Consider the following 18,771-nt stretch of genomic DNA (forward strand, 5'->3'; position numbering starts at 1 on the left):
TCGATTTACAATTTCTCATCCCTCAAAGTTTTTTTGTAATTATAAATAATACTTTATATAAATTTAGTTTTTGAATTTTACGAACAATACAGTCGTCAATTTGACAACGCTGCGATAGATTCAAAGTTGTTATCAATATGGCGCTATTTTTAGTGTGTAACTGAATTGATTTCTCTTATATATGTGTCAATAATTCCTAGTTAAGCGTGTTTATTAGTACGATTATCAGAAAAATGAGTTCCTTTTCAGAAATCGTAGTGTGTATTAGGTCTAAATTGTTTGATAAAGCTACCACTTTGCTCAAGGTATTAGCACAGACATGTTTAGTTACAAGATTTGTTCCTGACTATTTCTTTATATTTTGCACAGACATATCAAACAGATGTAGACGGAAGGATAACTTTCAAGCTTTTGAGAAGCTTGGTAACTCAGTTGAAGATCAATTCTGGTAGCAAAGATGAAGACAGTGTAAGGGAATTTGTGCAAATTTGTTGTGCTATTCTTGACTGTTCTCAAGATTTCACAGCTGAAGATGCAGAATTTACACAAGGAGTATTATCCCTCTATCATTTAGTGACACTTTATATCAGTACTTTTGATAAAAGTGATATTTGTGTGATGTTGTCAAAAACAATTCTTGGTTGTCTGAGGAAGGTCAGCAAAACACTCAAGGATGTTGAATCAATTGCTGCAAATTTTTTTGCTCAAGTTTGGAATGTGGCCAACAAAGTGAGTGATGAACTATGCCTCTCGTACAGGAGTTTGGCCCTAACAGTTTTGGTGCATGGAGGGAGCAGCTACTGGAATCGGGTTATTGACAAGCTTGTGGTTGTTGTGCAGGAACCATCTAGTGGTTCATTCCAGTTGACTGGATGTGTTTTTGATGAATTTGTTTTATATTTTAATAACCATGTAGTTAAAGGCTCTCAATGTATAACACCATTACTTCAAGTCTGGGCACATTTGGTGCTGTTATCATCTCCAACTCATCACCATGAAGACCGAACTCAGAAGCTCAAGTTATTAGCCAAAGAAATCCAAGAAAGCAAACAAATTTACGGCATAATTGATTTGGTGTTGAATCTGTTTGGGCCCAATGACGGGGATCAAGTGGACATGTTCTCCGCAAACTGGGCAAATTTCGTAACCAAAGATTATCAAATTATTTTGGTTCGAATCATTGTTCTTGCTCTAGGCTACTCAAATGGTGTTAGCAACCAGTCAGTTGAGACAAAATGGGAGCGAAAAAAACAAATTGTCTCCGTCATAAATCTTTTGCTTTACTTTTACCAAGAGGGTGATCGTCTAGGATCGGTTATTGAAGCTAATTTGCACATGGATCCTACAAACCTGCGGAATAAGTGTCTTTCCCGTGCCTGCTCAATTAGCTATCATCTTCTAAAGCTTGACCCTTCAAAAATAGTCGATTGCCAAACAGTAATCCATTATGTTGACCAGTTTATTAATCAAGAAACTGTTGATGAGAAGAAGAAAATCAATCAGTTTTCCTGCGCTGGTAAACATTTTTTATGTCGATTAGTTTTGTTAAACTTATTTACTACGCTTTGCCTACGCATAGAAATATTCGCCCACAATGTCGGTGCATTTTGCATGTCGCAAAAGTCGGATTACACCAACGCCGCCATATACTTCCGCAAAGCGCTCGAGTATCACATGATTAACCAACCACCCGAGATTTCCAATGGAGAGGTTAGTCAAATCTATTTTTCTTTTGTTGTAATCCTTATTAAACTATAATATTTTTGTTCTTTAAGATACCAAACCATTTTTCAGTGCGATGGACAGCGCTTTACGACTCCCGCAAAGCGGCCCGTGATTGGAGTGGAATTGTAGAGGATTTCGCCCTATGTTTCTCGTCGTTCTATGACATTAACGAAACAAATGGTAAGGCTGTCTGCAGGAATCCGGCTGTTGTACAGCATTTGTTTGTTGCATGGAGTCGTTTTAAGCGTGAAGTCCATCATGAAGTGACTACCCCGACTGATCGTCTTTTGGTAAATGATTGTTCAAGCCTCACATTTACGAAAAACGTTTCATTTATTAATTCGTTATTTTTTGTTTCTCCCTTTTAAACTCGAGAAGGAAATGACGGTTTTAGATGTATTCAAATTAAAACATTTGGTGCTTGAAAACAACTCTGCTTGGAGTCTACTGTTTGAAGAGTTTCAAGCATTTGATAGACGGAAAGGGTGAGGAAATAATCTTCTCAGTACACTGTAAAATGGAATGACAAATTTTCATCATTGAATGTTTAGATGGATACCTAAAGTTGCTTTCAGCTCCATAGCCCAGCAATCTTCCGTTTTGGCAAGATCCCCTTTTCAAAAGGGCGTTTCAAATTTCTTTTTGTCTCGTGAAGGAGACGACTACGCAGAACGATATCGAACTGCCAAAAAAGCTGTAGACAAATTGGTAGCACAGGCTTCGTCATCAGATTGCCCATTCCAAGGACAAATCTACCTCGCATTGGCTTATATGGAGCTTTACGTAAGCCAACAGGAAATGTTAAAGAAGAAAACTGAAGTATAAGCTAGTCGTTATCGTGATGATCTTCAACAGGATATCAATAGTTTTGTTGGCTTTTGTTCTAGGAAGAAATGGTATCACTTGGCCCGTTGATTCAGAGCAGTTCAAACAATGAGGTTCCACCAGGGGAAGATGACACGAGCGTGACTAGAGACGGAACTTCGGTAGACGCAGTGTCTTATTCCTACTTAAAACTGGAACTGGAGCTTAAAAACCAAGAATGGATGGTGAAATGTCTTCAGCAATGGGAAGAACTGGTGCAGTTTGGCTGGTGCCCAGAGCACTACAGCAGTGTCATTTTTAATTGCCTTAAATCCCTGGGGTACTACTTTAGCCTTAACGGCAACAGTTTCTTTAGGTAACCTATTGATTTTTCTTACACGCTAAGTTGACTAAAGTATTTTTATTTTAGCGCCCGAGCGTGGTTTCTTACGCTCAGACTGGCTGAATCTGCGAAATGTGACGACGAGATTGTGCTTGCCACCTCAGAACTGCTCAGATTGGGGTTGAAAATTGATAGCAAAATACTTTTGCGCTGCCAGGAGTTGATAGAGAATAAGACAGTGGTTCTCCAGGATCAGATCCTTTTCCTTCTGAACAAGGCTTGGGCGCAATATTTCCAACACAACTTTGTCGAGTCCTGGCGAATCCTCGAAGAGCACGTCTTAAAGTCACCAGCGATAAAAACCGAATCGCCCTCAAAAAGCATTTTGCTTCTGATCTCGCAAGCCTATTTATTGCGGAGTTTGCTTGTTGTTGTACCTGAAGAACTGAGCCACATTCCTCCGTCCAGCGAAATTGGATCTGTCCAGGCCGGTGTCAAAGCCACGCAGTCGGCGTACATGGCACTCAAATGTTATGTAAGCTACGCCCAAGAGCAGCATGGCTGGGATTTTTATGGGCAAGAGTGGAATGCTTTACGGCATTTCCTTCTTAGCGCCATTAGCCTCTCTCGCATTTATTTGTACACAGCAGCCCCGCGTGAGGCACGCTTTTTCCTGAAAGAGGCTCTGAGTGCAGCTCAACGGCACGTCTCAGTCCTTAGGTAATGAGCTTTCCCTTTTTCGTAACAAGTTGAAATCTTTTCCCCCCAATATGATGTTTTCTCTATTCAGGACAGCTGAAGCTCTTTTGGAGCTTTGTCATATCGATTTGATGCTAGACAACACCATGGATTGCCAATCAAAATTGGTGCTTATTTGTCATTTGATGGGTGTAGCGCCGCCAATAGTTCCAGAGTCAGAAACTGCTGTCTCAATTGGCAAGAAATCATTCGAAACACCCATTTCCCCCGTACAGATAAGATCTGATCGGCGAAAAGGAACTGCCGCACGAAAAGTTCCCGAAGTTCCAATTCAGGGTCATCAAGACGCAACACAGCTTATGCCCCAATTCAACTATCAAGGAGCGTCGCCAAATACGAAGGCAAGAGAAATATGCGACGGCATTTTTCCCGAACATGTTTCCGGCTGCGTTTGCCTGACCTGCTCTGGTGAACTAGTAATGTCCATACGTTGCGCCGCCTTATTGGTCCAGTCAAAGCTGTGGAGTTTCATGGGATTCCACGATCTAGCCACAGAAGACTTTCAAAGGGGACAGCAACTAGTGCAATCCATATCCTGTCGTCTAAAAAGTTCAGCAAAAACCGTCGCCACCAAGAGCTCAGCGAAGCGCTTATTTGATGTACCTGATTGCTTGAGCACAAATGAAATTTGGGCTCAGTACAAAATGCAGTGGTTTCAACCACCTATCGTAACATGCATGGAACTACTCTTAGAAAATGCGATGCATCGTTTAGTTACCAATTGCGCCCATGTTGAGATTGAAGAGTTGTTGGCGCCCGTGAAAACTGTTATGTACGAGTTCTATCTGGGTCCGCTGGAGCATCGAGTTATAAAGTTGACTTCAGCCATCGCCGTTGCCTCTCTTCAGCAACCTGCTCAATTCTTCACCCCAGAACAAAAATGTAAAAGCACGGCCCAAGACGAAGAAAACGAAGATGTCATCATTTTAGAAGGGGATCAGGTGCCAAAAACTCCTGCATTTAGTCTCAGGAAACCACTCGATGTTCCAGCTCCAAGACGCGTAAGGTGGAATCTGATGGGGACCAAAATTGACGCCACCATCACCGTAAGCAAAAATTTAAGTGTATTTCGTCGTTATTTGGTGAATATGGTAACATACGTTGGCGATTGTTTTCTAGATTGATGACGATGACGATAGCGATGGAGGCTTTTCCCGCCGTCGGCTAGGCCAACCTCAGAAAGCCATCCTTTATTCGAGCGATAGTGACAGTGATGTACTTGCACCATCTCCTCCGCCTGCCAAAGCGAAAAGCGAAAAATTTACAGAAATTACCAAAAACGCGGTTCAAGAAATGCCGCCCCCAGAATCGACTGCCGTTCAAAAGAAATTTTTTAAACGAGGGGTTACGAAAGTGGAATCAAACAGTCGACCTGTTGTTACGACGGCCAAGTCATCGAGGAAAGCAGTTTCAACGAATAAAGCCGAAACTAACCTAGACCTGCAACGGCCCCTTGTTTCCGATAAAGCCGAACAGAAACTTGCCAAATCGAAATCTACTTCGTCATCCTCAACTAAAAAGGATTCGGAAATCATTGAATTGAGTAGCAGGCTTGCAGTCACTAAAATCAGCCCGGAAAATACGGAAACGAAAGACACCCGACCTAGGCGGACGACGCGTTCTACAAGGAAATGATGCTGGCCTCCTTTCCCTTTTTCGCTCATTTGCATGTCGACCAGCAGCACGTTTTAATTCAATCCTTCCGTTAGGAAATGGTGAAACTTGGCTAACTTTCGTTGTCCGTCCAAGATGAATGCCTTTGTTGTACAGTTCTTTTGTTACAAGTACCCGAGTAAAGGACTCGTATGTTTTTTTGCGGAATATGCAGTTCATCTTTCACTATTTTCGTGCACTCTTGATTTGACATTTCATTCCACACCCACTCACTCGTCCGTGTCGTGCAAAAATCTGGGTCACTTGTCCTTTTTTTTCCGACTTGACGGAATATTTTACCTCAAATTAATCGTCGAAAAGAAATGACCCAGCGTCCACGCAATGCTTAATGTGTTTGTGTGTGCGTGTGTGGTCATAGGCGGTTTCGCGTGTTGCGTGATGCTGACCAGGGGCCGGAGAAAGTCGTGACCGTTTTGATTGTTTGACGTGAAAGGAGATTTGGTTGACAAATTTCGTCATTTTTCCTGCAGAATCATATCAGCACAGGGTACTTTCGATCATGCAAAATGACAGCGTTTTGATTCATTTATGATTTATTTTTTAGAATTATTTGGTTCCCCATCATACCTGGCATCCTAGCAAAAATCTTGCAAACGCAATGCAGAGTTACATGGACTGAATTTAAGTTTCCTTTGGGCGGTAAGAAGACAAGATAAATCTTTAACTACATTCATTTTAATTTGATTAAGTAGATTACGTGGCCTTGATGAAAACCAGCGACCAAACTAATGAAATTTCAAGAACTGTCACCATTTAGCGTGTTTATTTTTTGCCCCAGGTGGAAAGGGAAAGAGTGAAAAATCAATAATGGGAGTATTTTTGTGTTGGACCACGCGACACTGTGCGACCTGTCTGGCTGGCAGAGGTCATTTGGTAAAGCCTATCTTTCACCTTAATAAGCCTATTACTTGATGATTAAGTTTAAACTCTCAAACCGTAATATTCAACTTACCGTTTTTGTCCATATATTTGCTTCGGGCAAAATCGGCCCATTTACTTCCCTGATGGTGTCATTGATATTGAGACGAAGGAGGCAGGGAGAGAAAAAATTCAAATAGCTTACCATTCCCAACGGTAAGGGGGCAATCGAAAGCTCATTAGGACATTCCAATCAACTTGCAACTCCTTCATCACCACTTTCATTTCACCTGCGTCATTAGCATTGTGTAGACGCACGACTTTCTTTTAAAAGTGGCAATATCTCTTACTGCTTGGCAATCGCTAGAGACAGTAGTCCTGAATCTTTCGTCCAGTGCAGGTCTCTTGCACAGACTTCTTCCATTTTAGAATTCATATTATTTTCTGATTTCAAATAAGAAATGTAAGTCACTTTTGTTCTCAAAGATTGACGTCAGGCATTAACGTTTTAAAGCTGCCTTTTTTGTATGTAGAGTTTCGATTTTCCAGGAAAAAAACGCACAACACGAGATTTGGAGATGTTGTGTTTTTTACTTATTTTGCCTACTGTCATCTGGGCACTTCCTCCTAGTCCGAACGCAATCGACAGCTTGGCTGTGGGTGCATGCGGAGATCTATTTGCTTGCAAACCGACATCTCAGTGTTCCGTTTGGTATGCCGAGTTCCCTACATTTCCACCAAAACCGTGTTCAGATCTACGAGGTGCCATTGGTTTTTGCTGCCCTGACGTTGTTCACGTAAGATGTACGTAAGCTTGTTCCTCTTCATTTCTCAACTATTCCTATGTATCAGTTTAACAAACATTGTTGTGTTATTAGCTACTGCAATCAAATACCCTGAAATACCAAAGATTCGTTTGCTGCCACCAGTTCAACCGGTTTCGCCAGCCATTTTAGAGCAAACTTCTCGTGCAGCTCGTACCGACTTGCTTCATATGAATGTTGTAAGTAAATATGCAGATCATATTCTTGTGTTCAATTTAATAATCTTGATTAATTTGAAGATTGAAGAGAATCTTAGTCGTCAACAAATGGTGATGAGTTTCAATTCGATGGCTTGGGCTCACTCTACAAACATGGCTCCATTAGAAATGGCTCGTGTTCAGGGCGACAGAGCCCTCTTGGTAGTGAATGCTGCAAGGCGTTTACAAGACAGGTACGTGTCCACTAAAAGCACATGAAAATCTTTTGTTTTCGAATTCGTGGGTTTATTCTTAGGTTGAGACTTTCACCAGAACAGGCCGGACTTGGACTACAGGCAATTGACACGCGGTTAAGTTTGCTAGAGGATACTTGCCCACTACTTCCTGCATGCTTGCCTATTAAATATCGGTCCTTCGATGGAACGTGTAACAACCTTCGACAGCCTTCGTGGGGTAGCGCATTGTCGGCATTGGAACGTTTGGCTCCACCAGAATACGATGACGGTAGTTTTGGTGTTGTAGTATTTTTCTTACACGGCGCTGACCTGTGTTCTAATACTCCTTTCAGGCATTTGGGATCCCAAAATTAGAAAGATGGGTAGGGAGCTGCCTAACGTTCGAGTAGTGCGGAGTATTCTAGTCACAGATGAAAACCATCCAAAGGTGGACATGACTCACATGCTTATGCAATGGGGTCAATTTGTAGATCATGACATGATCCATGTTCCAGTCTTTCGTACAGGTAAGTCTAATGAAGTTAAGATTCTTGAACGAGTGAAGAATAAAGTCATTGTCTTTTATTATATAGCAAACCAATCAAATATAGACTGCTGCACAAGAGAAGGTGGAATTATTCCTCCAGAAATGCGCCATCCTCATTGCTTCCCGATTGATATTCCAGCAAACGATCCTTTTTACGGTCCGAGGGGCGTACGGTGCCTCAATTTCGTCCGGTCTATGATTGCTCCTCGTTTAGATTGCCGTATGCGCTATGCAGAACAAATGAATCAACTGACTCACTTTATCGACGCTTCGCACATTTACGGGCCATCGCCAGCTATCGCTGCCAGTCTGCGCCAGTTTGCCGGAGGCCTCATGAAAATTTCTGTTATTGAAGGACGCCCTTACCTGCCACAAAATCCGCAAGCTCGTGGTTGTGTTGGTCGGACTGCTGGCTTTGCTTGTTTCGTATCAGGTAGCTTAGGCTTGGTTTTGTTGATGCGTCTGTTACGTTTTTAATGGGCTGCTTTTTTAAAAAAAATAACGCATTAGGTGATTCACGTGCAAACCAAATTATGGGACTAACTGCGTTGCACATAATTTTCTTGCGTCAGCATAATTTCCTGGCTACCGCATTGGCTGCTATTAATCCGCGCTGGAATGATGAGGTGCTTTATCTCGAGGCTCGACGAATTGTTGGTGCCTTGGTGCAACACATTACCTACAATGAATTTCTGCCTTCTCTTCTCGGGAAATTGACTATGGACACCTACGGATTGACTCCTCAAACCACTGGCTATTCGCCAAGTTACGACGAGAACGTAAACCCGTCAATTACTAACGAATTTGCAGCTGCTGCGTTTCGAATGGGCCATTCTCTCATTCAGGGGGCAATGAAGTATGTAAACACTTTTCATTTCAATATTTTCGTTAACATGTTGTATTCTCTTTTAGTCTAGTGGCGGAAGATGGGACTGTCCGAGTGGAACTAATGAGACATTGGTTCGACAATCCTCATTTGTTACGCCAAGCTGGTCAGATGGACGCCGTTTTACGTGGACTGGTTGACCAGTGGCCGCAAAACATGGACGAATGGGTATCAGAGGACGTAACTAATCATCTCTTCCAAAGGTAATTTTCTAAAGTGTTGGTTTAACTAGATGATAAATTATTTTTTTCTCGTTTTTCTTTGTAGTCCGATACGCGATTTCGGATTCGATCTTGTGTCCTTAAACCTTTGGCGTGGTCGTGATCATGGATTGCCTGGCTATAATACGTACCGACAAATCTGTGGTTTGCCACCTGTCACCAACTTTCAAGAGTTGTTGACTATTATGGATCGTTCTGTGGTGGATCGTTTGGCTGCTGTTTATCGTTCGGTGGATGACATCGATCTTTACGCTGGTGGACTTGTCGAAAGTCATTTGCCAGGTTCAATGCTTGGTCCAGTGTTTTCTTGCATTATTGCGGATCAATTTGCGCGTTTGAAGGAAGGTGATCGTTTCTTTTACGAGCACGGTGGACATCCCAATTCATTTACACCAGGTTTAGATTGTCAGCTTTAAAACTTATTCAAGTGTTGAACTTAATGTTTCTATACGTTGTAATTTAACAGCCCAATTGCAAGAAATTCGCCGGATGAGTTTAGCTGCAATTATTTGTGATAATGCTGATCAAATAGGGAGCATACAGCCACTGGTTTTCCGACAACCATCACCTACGTAAGTTTTATATCAAGTGCTCATCCAATGGCTTTAAAACAGTTGGGTTTGTGTTTTCGTAGGAATCCTCGCGTTAACTGCAAATCTCCCATGATTCCTCGGATGAATCTTGCGGCATGGAAACAGTAATTTGGTATCTGTCGAACGATGGTGACTTGTATAAATACTTAATCCAAAAAAAATTGTACAGCCCTATTTTAAGCTATATGAACGATTTCTTGAACGACGAATGACATATATTTAATCATAGTTGATGAAACTTATGGCTGTATCGTTGATCCGAACTATGTATTACTAACATATTATGAAATATATTACATTTTCACTGGTTTATAGTTGTTTATAGTTTTTGAGTAATCTAAAATATAAAATTTGGTGCATATCGAAACGATTACTAGCGCGCCAGTACGCTACAGCGCTAGCGTAACACATCAAACTTCTTTGATTATTCAGAAATTATAAGCTCTAGGTAAAATCGAATTTCATTTTCGTGTTCCTTGTTAAATTGCGAATCTAATTCATATATAATTATCTATCTTTATTGATATTAATTGTTTAAGTAGACGTATGGCATCGGGCCTTAAATTTCTATAGTACCTACTTTTTTATTTAAAATATTACAAACCATGAAGTGTACATAAAAACAAATTTCATATTCGTGATTCTTGTTAAATTTAACATCTAAATCGCATATAGTTATCTAGTTTTATTGATATTCACTTTTTTTAGTAAAAGTCGGGCTTGGTGTTTTTTCGGGCCTGAAATTTCTATCGTACCTACTTTTATATTTAAAATAACTCAAAAACCATGAAGTCGAAATAAAAACAAATTTCATATTCGTGATTTTTGTTAAATTTAGCATCTAAATCATATATAGTTATCTAGTTTTATTGCTATTCACTTTTTTAGTAAAAGTCGGGCTTGGTGTTTTGTCGGGCCTTAAATTTCTATTGTACCTACTTTTATATTTGAAATAACTCAAAAATCATGAAGTCTACATAAAAACAAATTTCATATTCGTGATTATTATTAAATGTCCAATCTAAATCATATATATTTATTTGGTTTTATTCACATTATTATTTTAAAGTAAAAGTTGTGGACCGGAACCTAAAATGTCTATTGTACCTACTTTTATATTTGAAATAACTCAAAAACCATGAAGTCAAATTTCATATTCATGATTCTTGTCAATGAAAATAAAAATTTTGAATAATACAACGTTTAATTACATTACTTTTTTAAAATGTTTTCCGTTTTCCAATAGGCAATGTTGCAGGAGGGGGGAGGGGATCGCTTGCTTCTGAACATGGCCTACTATAATAACGGCCTGTCAGCGCGCAATACCTCCAGCGCCTAAAAATTACATTGCCAGAGGGGTATAATACCCCAAATTGAATTCCACTTGCCGCAGCTTCATTCCACCCATTCCGATTTCCTTGGCTTCTGCTATTGATTGGCAAAGAGGGCGATATACTACCAACTAGATACCGTACTTGTAATGAACAGAATGGTTTAGTGGATATGACTTCCCATTGCTATGCGGCAGACTCGAGTTCGATACTCGTCTTCAACATTTCTTTTTTTCCCTTTCCTACCATAAGCTGACCACGCGCGTTGCTAAGCTCCACTTTCCACTGTTTTTTCCACACATTTCAATTCTGCATTAGTTACCAAACAGTGGAGAGTGGAGCTCAGTTTGGGGTATTACTCCCCTCTGGCAATGCAGTTTTAGGCGCTGGGGGTATTGCGCGCTTGTAGGCCGTTATTATAGTAGGCCATGCTTCTGAAGCAAAAATATGGGGGATTGCGCGCTTGCTGGCCGTTATTATAGTAGGCCATGTTCTGAAGTACCGGACTTATTCCCGCATTTTTCGCCGCCATTGTGGTCGATGCATTTGCTAGAGATTGTTTGCCGCCATTCCGGCAATCGTCCCTGTTAGCGACTGTTGTGCAGATATTGCTTTTGGTCTTAGAACATTCTGGTAATATGTTTGTGTATATGTTGTTCCAAACATAATTTCTAAAGTGAGTGATAACGGGATAATTGTGTTTCGTGTAGGTTTTGAATGCGCGGACAAATTTGACGAAGGTAGTTTGACTCAGTAATTGTTGATGGAAGTGGTCTATCAGTGAGCATCCTGGCCGGGATGTTGAAGAAATAGAACTGAAAGGGTATGTAATCTGAATACATAGAAATGGTGTAAAGATTGGCAAATTAAATAACATTTTTTTTTATTGTAAAACGAATTTTTCTAGATGTCAGTGATCGATCATGCTCTAGGGAAATGTGTATTTCGGAGTATGTCGTCTTAAAACCCTGGCTTTGAAGATAATCATTGCGAAACAACAAGGTAAGTGTTTTCTTGTATTCCTAGTGTAATTACTTTAATATGGTTTTACTCCTAGTGTCCTGAAGCTGGCCACACCTCAAAAGGCTGCCGAATCTATTCAGTGAATTGACGGAAAATGGAAAGCTGCATGAGCATTACACTCCAGAAGTTGTGACATGTGATGAAAAGGAACTGTTTAAGGGCATCGTGTGTGGGAAAAGCTTCAACAATTTTGATAAATTCGTCCTTCAGGTAAGCCATTTCACGAAACTGTATTTTGTGATTTTAAAATATCTATTGGGTCTGCTTTAGGTTACAGGAGAAGATGTACCTCAATACATGACACCATTCGAAGAAGCCTGCCTGCGCCATCTACTACATCAAAGCATTAAAAATTCTGGCTACATATAACCAACACCTGTTCAGAAAGCTTCAGTTGCAGGTATTCTTGCCAAAAGAGATTTAATTGCTTCAGCTGTCACGGGCTCCTGCAAAACGGTAATCCAATTAATTAACGCTTAGTAATTTTGAAACCTGGATGTCCTCATACTGACTTGATTCAAAGGGTCGGTGTAAACTGGGTAAGTTGAAGTAAAAGTAATTTTGAGTGGGCACGCTGGTAATTACGACCACTAAAAGGTCCAATTGCATCTAAGGTATTCAACAAACCCTTCGTGATACTCGTTGATTAAGTCATCTAAAATTTAACATTTTTTCATGCAGGCGGCGTACTTGGTACCGGTTTTGAAAATTGTTAGAACAAGGTGTTGCTGCTGCGTCTCATGCCATGGAGCAAAAGCCAGAAGTTGTAATTGTCGCACCCACTCGTGAATTGGCCATTCAAATTCACCACAAGACGTGTAAATTCTCCTACAGTAAAAACTTACCATTGTTAACCCGTAAGACAACCAGCCATCACCTTGTTTTAATTTGCTTTTTGCATATGTGTCTTCCTGTGCGAGGGAAAACTAAAAAGTTGTGTCTTAAATTGAATTCGCCGCCCATTTTGAAATATGTGGCAACGTTGGTTGAGTTTTGTGAACCGCCATCAGTCGCCATTTGCTAGTTCATTGTCGTGTGTGAAACATGTGGTGTGCATCTGACGGGCGAAATATTGGACACATCAGGCAGAATTGGTAAAGTAATACTTCAGTGAATGTTTCGTCAAGAAAACATTGTTAACCAAAGACATTGATTCTAATTCTAACAAAAACATTGTTTCACAAGAAACTTTAATTTGAGAATACCTAACGATATTTGAAACTCCTTTTCAAATTACAAAATGAATGGTACGTTATTAAGAAGAAACTAGATAATTATATATGACTTAGATTTGAAATTTGAAAAAATCACGAGTATGCAATTTGTTTTTATATAGAACTTCATGTTTTTTAAGTTATTTCAATTTTAATTGTAGGTACGATAGAAATTTAAGGCCCGATTCCAGATGTCTAATTAAAAAGTTAATATTCATAAAACTTGATAACTATATATGATTTAGATGCTAAATTTGACAAAAATCACGAATATGAAATTTGTTTTTATATAGACTTCATGATTTTTGAGTTTTTTCAAATATAAAAGTAGGTACGATAGAAATTTAAGGCCCGATTCCAGATGCCTACTTAAAAAGTTAGTATTCATAAAACTTGATAACTATATATGATTTAAATGCTAAATTTAACAAGAATCACGAATATGAAATTTGTTTTTATCTAGACTTCATGGTTTTTGAGCTATTTCAATTTTAATTGTAGGTGCGATAGAAATTTAGGGCTTTAAGCCCGACAAAAGAGCACGCTCGAGTTTTACCTAAAAAGTTTCATAAAACTAGATAGGTATATATGACTTAGATGCTAAATTTAACAAGAATCTCGAATATGAAATTTGTTTTGATGTAGACTTCATGGTTTTCAGTTATTTCGAATATGTAAGTAGGTACGATAGAAATTTCAGGCCCGACAAAACACCAAGCCCGATTTTTACTTAAATCGTTAATATCAATAAAACTAGACAACTATATATGATTTAGATGTTAAATTTAACAAGAATCACGAATATGAAATTTGTTTTATGTAGACTTTATGGCTTTTCAGTTATTTTAAATTTTGTCTAGGTACGATAGAAATTTAAGGCCGGATTCTGACTTTTACTTTAAAAAATTAATATCAATGAATCTAGATAATTATACATGATTTAGATTTGAAATTTTACAAGAATCACGAATATGGATTTTGTTTTTCCGTAGTTTATTGTTTTTGAGTAATTTAAAATATAAAAGTTGGTAGGATAGAAATCCCGTGGCGCCAGTACGTCGGCGGGCCACTATGTATCGGCAGACCAGTGCAGTTCGGCATGACAGTCGTGTAAGAACAGCGGGATCGGACAGTACGTTGCGGCTTGCAGGTGTGATGTGACGCAATTATGCCACGGCAGAAAGTTATAGCATGAACATATATTGGCAATATAACTACTTTTGTTTTCAGACTAGAACAAAAGGAGTAATCATAGACCACTAATGTTTCTAACAGTTTGAGTGTGAATGAAGAGAATAACAGAAGGAAGAACTGCCCCCAAAAATTCTCCATTACCTGCAGAAAAGATGTAAGGTCAGAACAGGTATTAATGAAATATAATATGTAGCAAGAATTTAGTTGTTCAAAAGGTCATTACCAGAAAGTTTCTTATGTTTTAGAAATTTATTGGTAAATAATTTTTATTTGGATAGAAATATCATTGGGTTGGAAGTGTGTTGGACAGAAGACGTTGACTGTTGAGACGTCGGTTGTTGCAGTGCTACCAACTTACTCCTGTAGTGCAAGCTTCAGGCAAAAAAGTATTTTTGATCAATTGGTTAATTGTAAATAAATTTTTTCTTATATAGTAGACCGTGGAATGTTGACCAGTTATCTGAGTGGAAATCTATGTGACAGCACCGAAATAGATCAAATAACTCCTAACTGTGAAAACACTGGTGAACACAATTAGAAAGAGAGATCAACATGGTAAAATAATTGAAGCTACCTTAAAGTCAGTTCACCTATTAAAACAAAATTTGTGCCAGGGATTGTTGAAAACCTTCGATGTTACATTCCAGAAAATAGTAACAAACACATTTAGAGGTATTCAACCATTCAAATTCGTTATTCTTGAAGAACCAATTACGCATGAACTGAATCCATTGAGAAAAGAAGTATTGGTGGCTGAATAAAAGACTGATAATGGAACAGGCTGTTACAAGTGGGGTAGTCTTTGATGTTTGTGATTACAAATTGTATCAAGTTAATTGTCACTACATTTTTTTACTTTACAGGTGAAAAGTGTACAGAATCAAATTCAATTACAATAACATGTTGGTCTAATGCCATTTATCTAATAAGATATAGTTGATATCTCTTCACAGGTTGTCACATTTAGATGTTTCGTCAACGATGCAACTCTGCGTTCTTTTGGCGTTCTTCTCCATCACGCCGATAAATGGCTTCTTCTGGAAAACCAACGTTGTCATCTCCGTTTCAGTTTTCTGGTTGACATCGACGGTAACTTGTTCTTTCGTCACCGTTTCTTCTTGATTGTTTTGTGTTTTTTCCTTGATAGTTTTCCTCGGCAAAGGTAAAAGTGACGACAAATCGGACAATCGCTTTGCCGGAAGAGGCGCTGCTGTCGCTTCGTTGACAGTGGATGGAGCTGAAACGATTGGATCGGATTGTTTTTGTACAATCACGACGGCAGCAAAGACAGGAAGGACAGATCTCGGAGCGGCCATGGGTTTATTAATAACAGGAGGAGGTATAGGTAGAGTAACGTCATATTCTGTAGTCCGCACTTGCTTGGATAGTGATTGAAAAGTTGGTGCCCTTTTCATGGCTGCGAGTTCTTTGGCCAAAATAGTTGCCTTATCAAATTGCCTGGCAGTGTTGGTTTCCTCTAAACGCGACAACGTGACCTCCACCCGTTTTTCAACGGTTGGTGATTCATCTATTCTAAAAACAAAAATTCATTCATTCATATTGCTTCAATATTTTTAAAAGGGCATACAAATGGGACGACGTTTACTCTTCTAGATGTCCTTGCTGAAGTGCTGGTCACTATTCCCAAATGTTTGGCTCTTATTGGCTTGTTGTTGCCAAAGATTTCTTCTTCAGGAGCTTGGGGATCTTAAGAAGGAGAAAGAAGAGCAAAATTGGTTGGTGTCACACCCTTCAAAACAACTGCAGGTACACATAGTTTAACGTGATTATTATTATCCAGTGGGCATCATTGGCAGTGACAACTACCGGAGAGTCATCTGACATTGAAATGGGATGCTGGACTATCATGTTGCCAGGGAAATTAGAAGGTTGAGTCTGTCGACAGGATAACACTTGATACTGACATATTAACATTTTTACATTAGAAATTTAACCCTTTTTCCCAGCGAATGCTTCAGCAGGTGTAGACTAACTCTTATCTTTCTCTAGTTTTAGACATGTATGTGTTAGTTCTGTTGAACGAAAATGATTCCAGCAAGCGATACAAGGAATAGGAGAATCAAACTGAGTCTGCTGAAGGAAAGGTATTGGTCAAACGAATATTCACGATCAGGCGGGATTTCAAATCTTTGTTCATTTAGCTGGTAATGAGCACGTCGTTGGCGTAATTCGTTTTCTTTTACAGCAATCTGAACAGAACAAATTGACAATCATTTACGTGATTGTTAGACGTGCATGAAATGTTGTACTATTGTTTTGATCGGGGGTTCCGTTTGATTGATGAACTCTGCCAATATTTTCCTTTCGTAAGGTGCGTGCCTTGCGATGTAATTGACTTCCCCTTCGTTATTCGCGTCGTCGTTGCGTAATTTGCCGTTCGTCTCTGTGATAGAGCAATTGACTCTTTGTTAAAAAAGAAACAATCGTGTGTGTTGTGGCACATTTCGAAGGATTCTGGACAACGTAGACAACACGTAGCTTTGCATTATTTCTTTGCTAGAAAACTGAATCGCAGTGCGTAGTACAAGAAATGTATCACATAACAAGAAAAAATCATTTCAACCCACCAACAGACAAGTCGTGGCCAATTGGCTGTTCAGGATCGAGAGTAGCGTTCAATCTTTGAAGTCGAATGTCTAAAAGTAAGCGCAAATCGGGTGGCACATCCGGCCACGAGTCCATCAGATGAGTCGCTGTTCGCTTATGGCTGTCCTCGATATTGACGTCCACATTTTCATGTTTGAGCAGTTGAATAATCGCAGTTTCCGATTTAGCGTCGATCGCTAAGTGAAGAGCCGTAAATCCCCCTGTTTTCTCTTTGGAGTTTAAATCAATTGTTCTTTCTAGGATCGCGTTGAAAACAGGCTGTGGAATGTCGCGCCACTGGGCAGCATAATGAAGTGGGACGAAATGTTTTTTGTTCTTGATGTCCAGGCTGACGTCCGCATGTTCCAGTAGACACGTCGTTGCAATGATCGATTGTTTTTCCAGTGCGAAATGAAGAGCCGTAGCTTCTTCTACTTTCTCAACGACGTTTACATTAGCTGATTTTCGGAGAATATTTCTGAATAGATCGACTGGAATGTCTTGCCATTCGGTCGCGTAATGCAGAGCTGTTTTACCGTGGCCATCGCCAACGTTGACGTCCACAAGTTGGCCATTCTGACCGTTTCCACAGCTCAAAAGTTCTCTCGTGGCAGTAAGTGATCTCTTGCGCACTGCCAAATGCAGAGCAGTTCTTCCCAATATTGTCTTTGCGTTAACGTCTGAAGATTTCTGAAAAATCTTCTGGAGCAAATCAGCTGGAACATTGCTCCATGCTGCAGCCTGATGAAGTGCTGTCCAGCTTCGTTGTTCCTTCAGGTTCACGTCCACTTTGCAACATTCCAGCAATTCCTCAGCGGCAGTTTTTGATTTCTTCATTAACGCTAAATGGAGAGCTGTATTTCCGTTGCCTTTGTCGCGAGCGTTAACATCCGCTTCTTTATCCAACAGCAATTTGATCTTCTTCGCCGATCCTTCGTTGGCCGCCCAGTGGAGTGCAGTATAACCGTATGCGTCGAATGCGCCGATGTTAGCCCTCGTTGTTCGTCGTACAATTTGCTCAAAAATCCTTATTCCGCATTTGGATTTTGCGGCCAGGTGCAGCGGCATTTCGTCCGAAGAATTGACCGTATTGAGATCTTCATTTGTGTTGTGTTCGAGAATCATTTTTACCATGTCCCATTTGGATCCGTACAAGGCCAAATGCAAGGCCGTGTCGTTCATTGCATTAGTGCCTCTAAAATCAATTGTTTCGGGAGACAAAGTGTCCGGTGTTTCGTTCAAGTTTTCATCGACGTACTGGAGCCTGATGAATAGGACGTTGCGATGGAATTGATTGTCTGGTAACGTAGCTCCTTTTTTCATTAGATAGTTACGAAAATCATGTCTGGAAAACGCGCTGGCCCATTCGAGACGAGTGTAACCCTGATAGTCTCTTGCGTTCACAGATTCATTTGTAATTCTCTCTAAGACATCATGACAGTCCCCGATGGTTTTGTTCTGCATGAGGACGGCTGCAAACTCGAATATGTCGTCATCGGCAGCCTGTCGGATTGGATCAGCATCCATTTTCCAGTAACGTTCTTGGTACAGTTGTGCCGTAAATTGATCTCCCAGTGCTGATTTATGATGATCAACAATTTCAAATGATTTGGGTTGCTTTTGTTCCCCGGATTTCCAGCTTAGTGTTACAATAATAACAGTGCAGAGGCAGTAGCAAAGATCAACTCAAAATCTGTTTCGGATAACAAAAACACGTACTCAGTTAATTATCACGAAATTCTTTAATCTATGAAATGACGTCATGAAATGCCATTCGCATGACATCACAACCAAA

At 39.9% G+C, this 18,771-nt stretch overlaps 3 protein-coding genes and 2 long non-coding RNA genes across 5 annotated transcripts; 4 read left to right on the forward strand and 1 right to left on the reverse strand.

Moving 5' to 3' along the window:
* The first annotated feature begins 131 nt into the window (after positions 1-131).
* Positions 132-5,445, forward strand: LOC130701372 (uncharacterized). The gene is made up of 10 exons (XM_057523329.2): positions 132-305; positions 370-1,516; positions 1,580-1,710; positions 1,776-2,015; positions 2,104-2,210; positions 2,277-2,544; positions 2,613-2,905; positions 2,960-3,592; positions 3,663-4,677; positions 4,751-5,445. Exons 1-10 carry the CDS (start codon positions 234-236, stop codon positions 5,264-5,266), a joined length of 4,422 nt encoding a protein of 1,473 aa, XP_057379312.1. The 5' UTR covers positions 132-233; the 3' UTR covers positions 5,267-5,445.
* Positions 5,446-6,441: 996 nt separating this feature from the next.
* On the forward strand, positions 6,442-9,915 carry LOC130701276 (chorion peroxidase-like). The gene is made up of 12 exons (XM_057523235.2): positions 6,442-6,626; positions 6,697-6,967; positions 7,042-7,166; positions 7,227-7,378; positions 7,441-7,649; positions 7,714-7,887; positions 7,954-8,340; positions 8,418-8,763; positions 8,820-8,996; positions 9,061-9,410; positions 9,481-9,586; positions 9,649-9,915. The coding sequence occupies exons 2-12, from the start codon at positions 6,742-6,744 to the stop codon at positions 9,713-9,715; spliced, it is 2,319 nt and encodes a 772-aa protein (XP_057379218.1). The 5' UTR covers positions 6,442-6,626; positions 6,697-6,741; the 3' UTR covers positions 9,716-9,915.
* Positions 9,916-11,453: 1,538 nt separating this feature from the next.
* LOC130701563 (uncharacterized) lies at positions 11,454-13,165 on the forward strand. Its single transcript, XR_009004108.1, has 7 exons — positions 11,454-11,571; positions 11,649-11,761; positions 11,846-11,940; positions 11,996-12,171; positions 12,232-12,361; positions 12,442-12,575; positions 12,643-13,165. It is a non-coding gene; the product is annotated as an uncharacterized LOC130701563 (long non-coding RNA).
* Positions 13,166-14,298: 1,133 nt separating this feature from the next.
* Positions 14,299-14,798, forward strand: LOC130701033 (uncharacterized). Its single transcript, XR_009003936.1, has 2 exons — positions 14,299-14,538; positions 14,648-14,798. It is a non-coding gene; the product is annotated as an uncharacterized LOC130701033 (long non-coding RNA).
* A 518-nt stretch (positions 14,799-15,316) lies between these two features.
* LOC132088406 (uncharacterized) lies at positions 15,317-18,635 on the reverse strand. The gene is made up of 6 exons (XM_059497310.1): positions 16,958-18,635; positions 16,640-16,773; positions 16,436-16,579; positions 16,364-16,375; positions 16,141-16,289; positions 15,317-15,902 (listed from the first exon to the last, which is right to left on the reverse strand). The coding sequence occupies exons 1-6, from the start codon at positions 18,501-18,503 to the stop codon at positions 15,317-15,319; spliced, it is 2,571 nt and encodes an 856-aa protein (XP_059353293.1). The 5' UTR covers positions 18,504-18,635.
* Between the last annotated feature and the right edge of the window lie 136 nt (positions 18,636-18,771).

Source organism: Daphnia carinata, chromosome 10 (genome assembly GCF_022539665.2).
Source record: "Daphnia carinata strain CSIRO-1 chromosome 10, CSIRO_AGI_Dcar_HiC_V3, whole genome shotgun sequence".
NCBI classification, from domain to species: domain Eukaryota; kingdom Metazoa; phylum Arthropoda; class Branchiopoda; order Diplostraca; family Daphniidae; genus Daphnia; species Daphnia carinata.

Excerpts from the sequence above, each read along its gene's own strand:
- LOC130701276 (XM_057523235.2), top strand. The coding sequence starts at position 6,742 with ATGTTGTGTTTTTTACTTATTTTGCCTACTGTCATCTGGGCACTTCCT. Across the intron at positions 7,379-7,440 it reads GCAAGGCGTTTACAAGACAG|GTTGAGACTTTCACCAGAAC; the intron begins GTACGTGTCCAC and ends GTTTATTCTTAG. Across the intron at positions 9,587-9,648 it reads TTCCGACAACCATCACCTAC|GAATCCTCGCGTTAACTGCA; the intron begins GTAAGTTTTATA and ends GTGTTTTCGTAG.
- LOC130701372 (XM_057523329.2), top strand. The coding sequence starts at position 234 with ATGAGTTCCTTTTCAGAAATCGTAGTGTGTATTAGGTCTAAATTGTTT. Across the intron at positions 1,711-1,775 it reads CCGAGATTTCCAATGGAGAG|ATACCAAACCATTTTTCAGT; the intron begins GTTAGTCAAATC and ends TTGTTCTTTAAG. Across the intron at positions 2,545-2,612 it reads TGTTAAAGAAGAAAACTGAA|GAAGAAATGGTATCACTTGG; the intron begins GTATAAGCTAGT and ends CTTTTGTTCTAG.
- LOC132088406 (XM_059497310.1), bottom strand. The coding sequence starts at position 18,503 with ATGGATGCTGATCCAATCCGACAGGCTGCCGATGACGACATATTCGAG. Across the intron at positions 16,774-16,957 it reads TGGCCACGACTTGTCTGTTG|AGACGAACGGCAAATTACGC; the intron begins GTGGGTTGAAAT and ends GCTCTATCACAG. Across the intron at positions 16,580-16,639 it reads AACCCCCGATCAAAACAATA|ATTGCTGTAAAAGAAAACGA; the intron begins GTACAACATTTC and ends TGTTCTGTTCAG.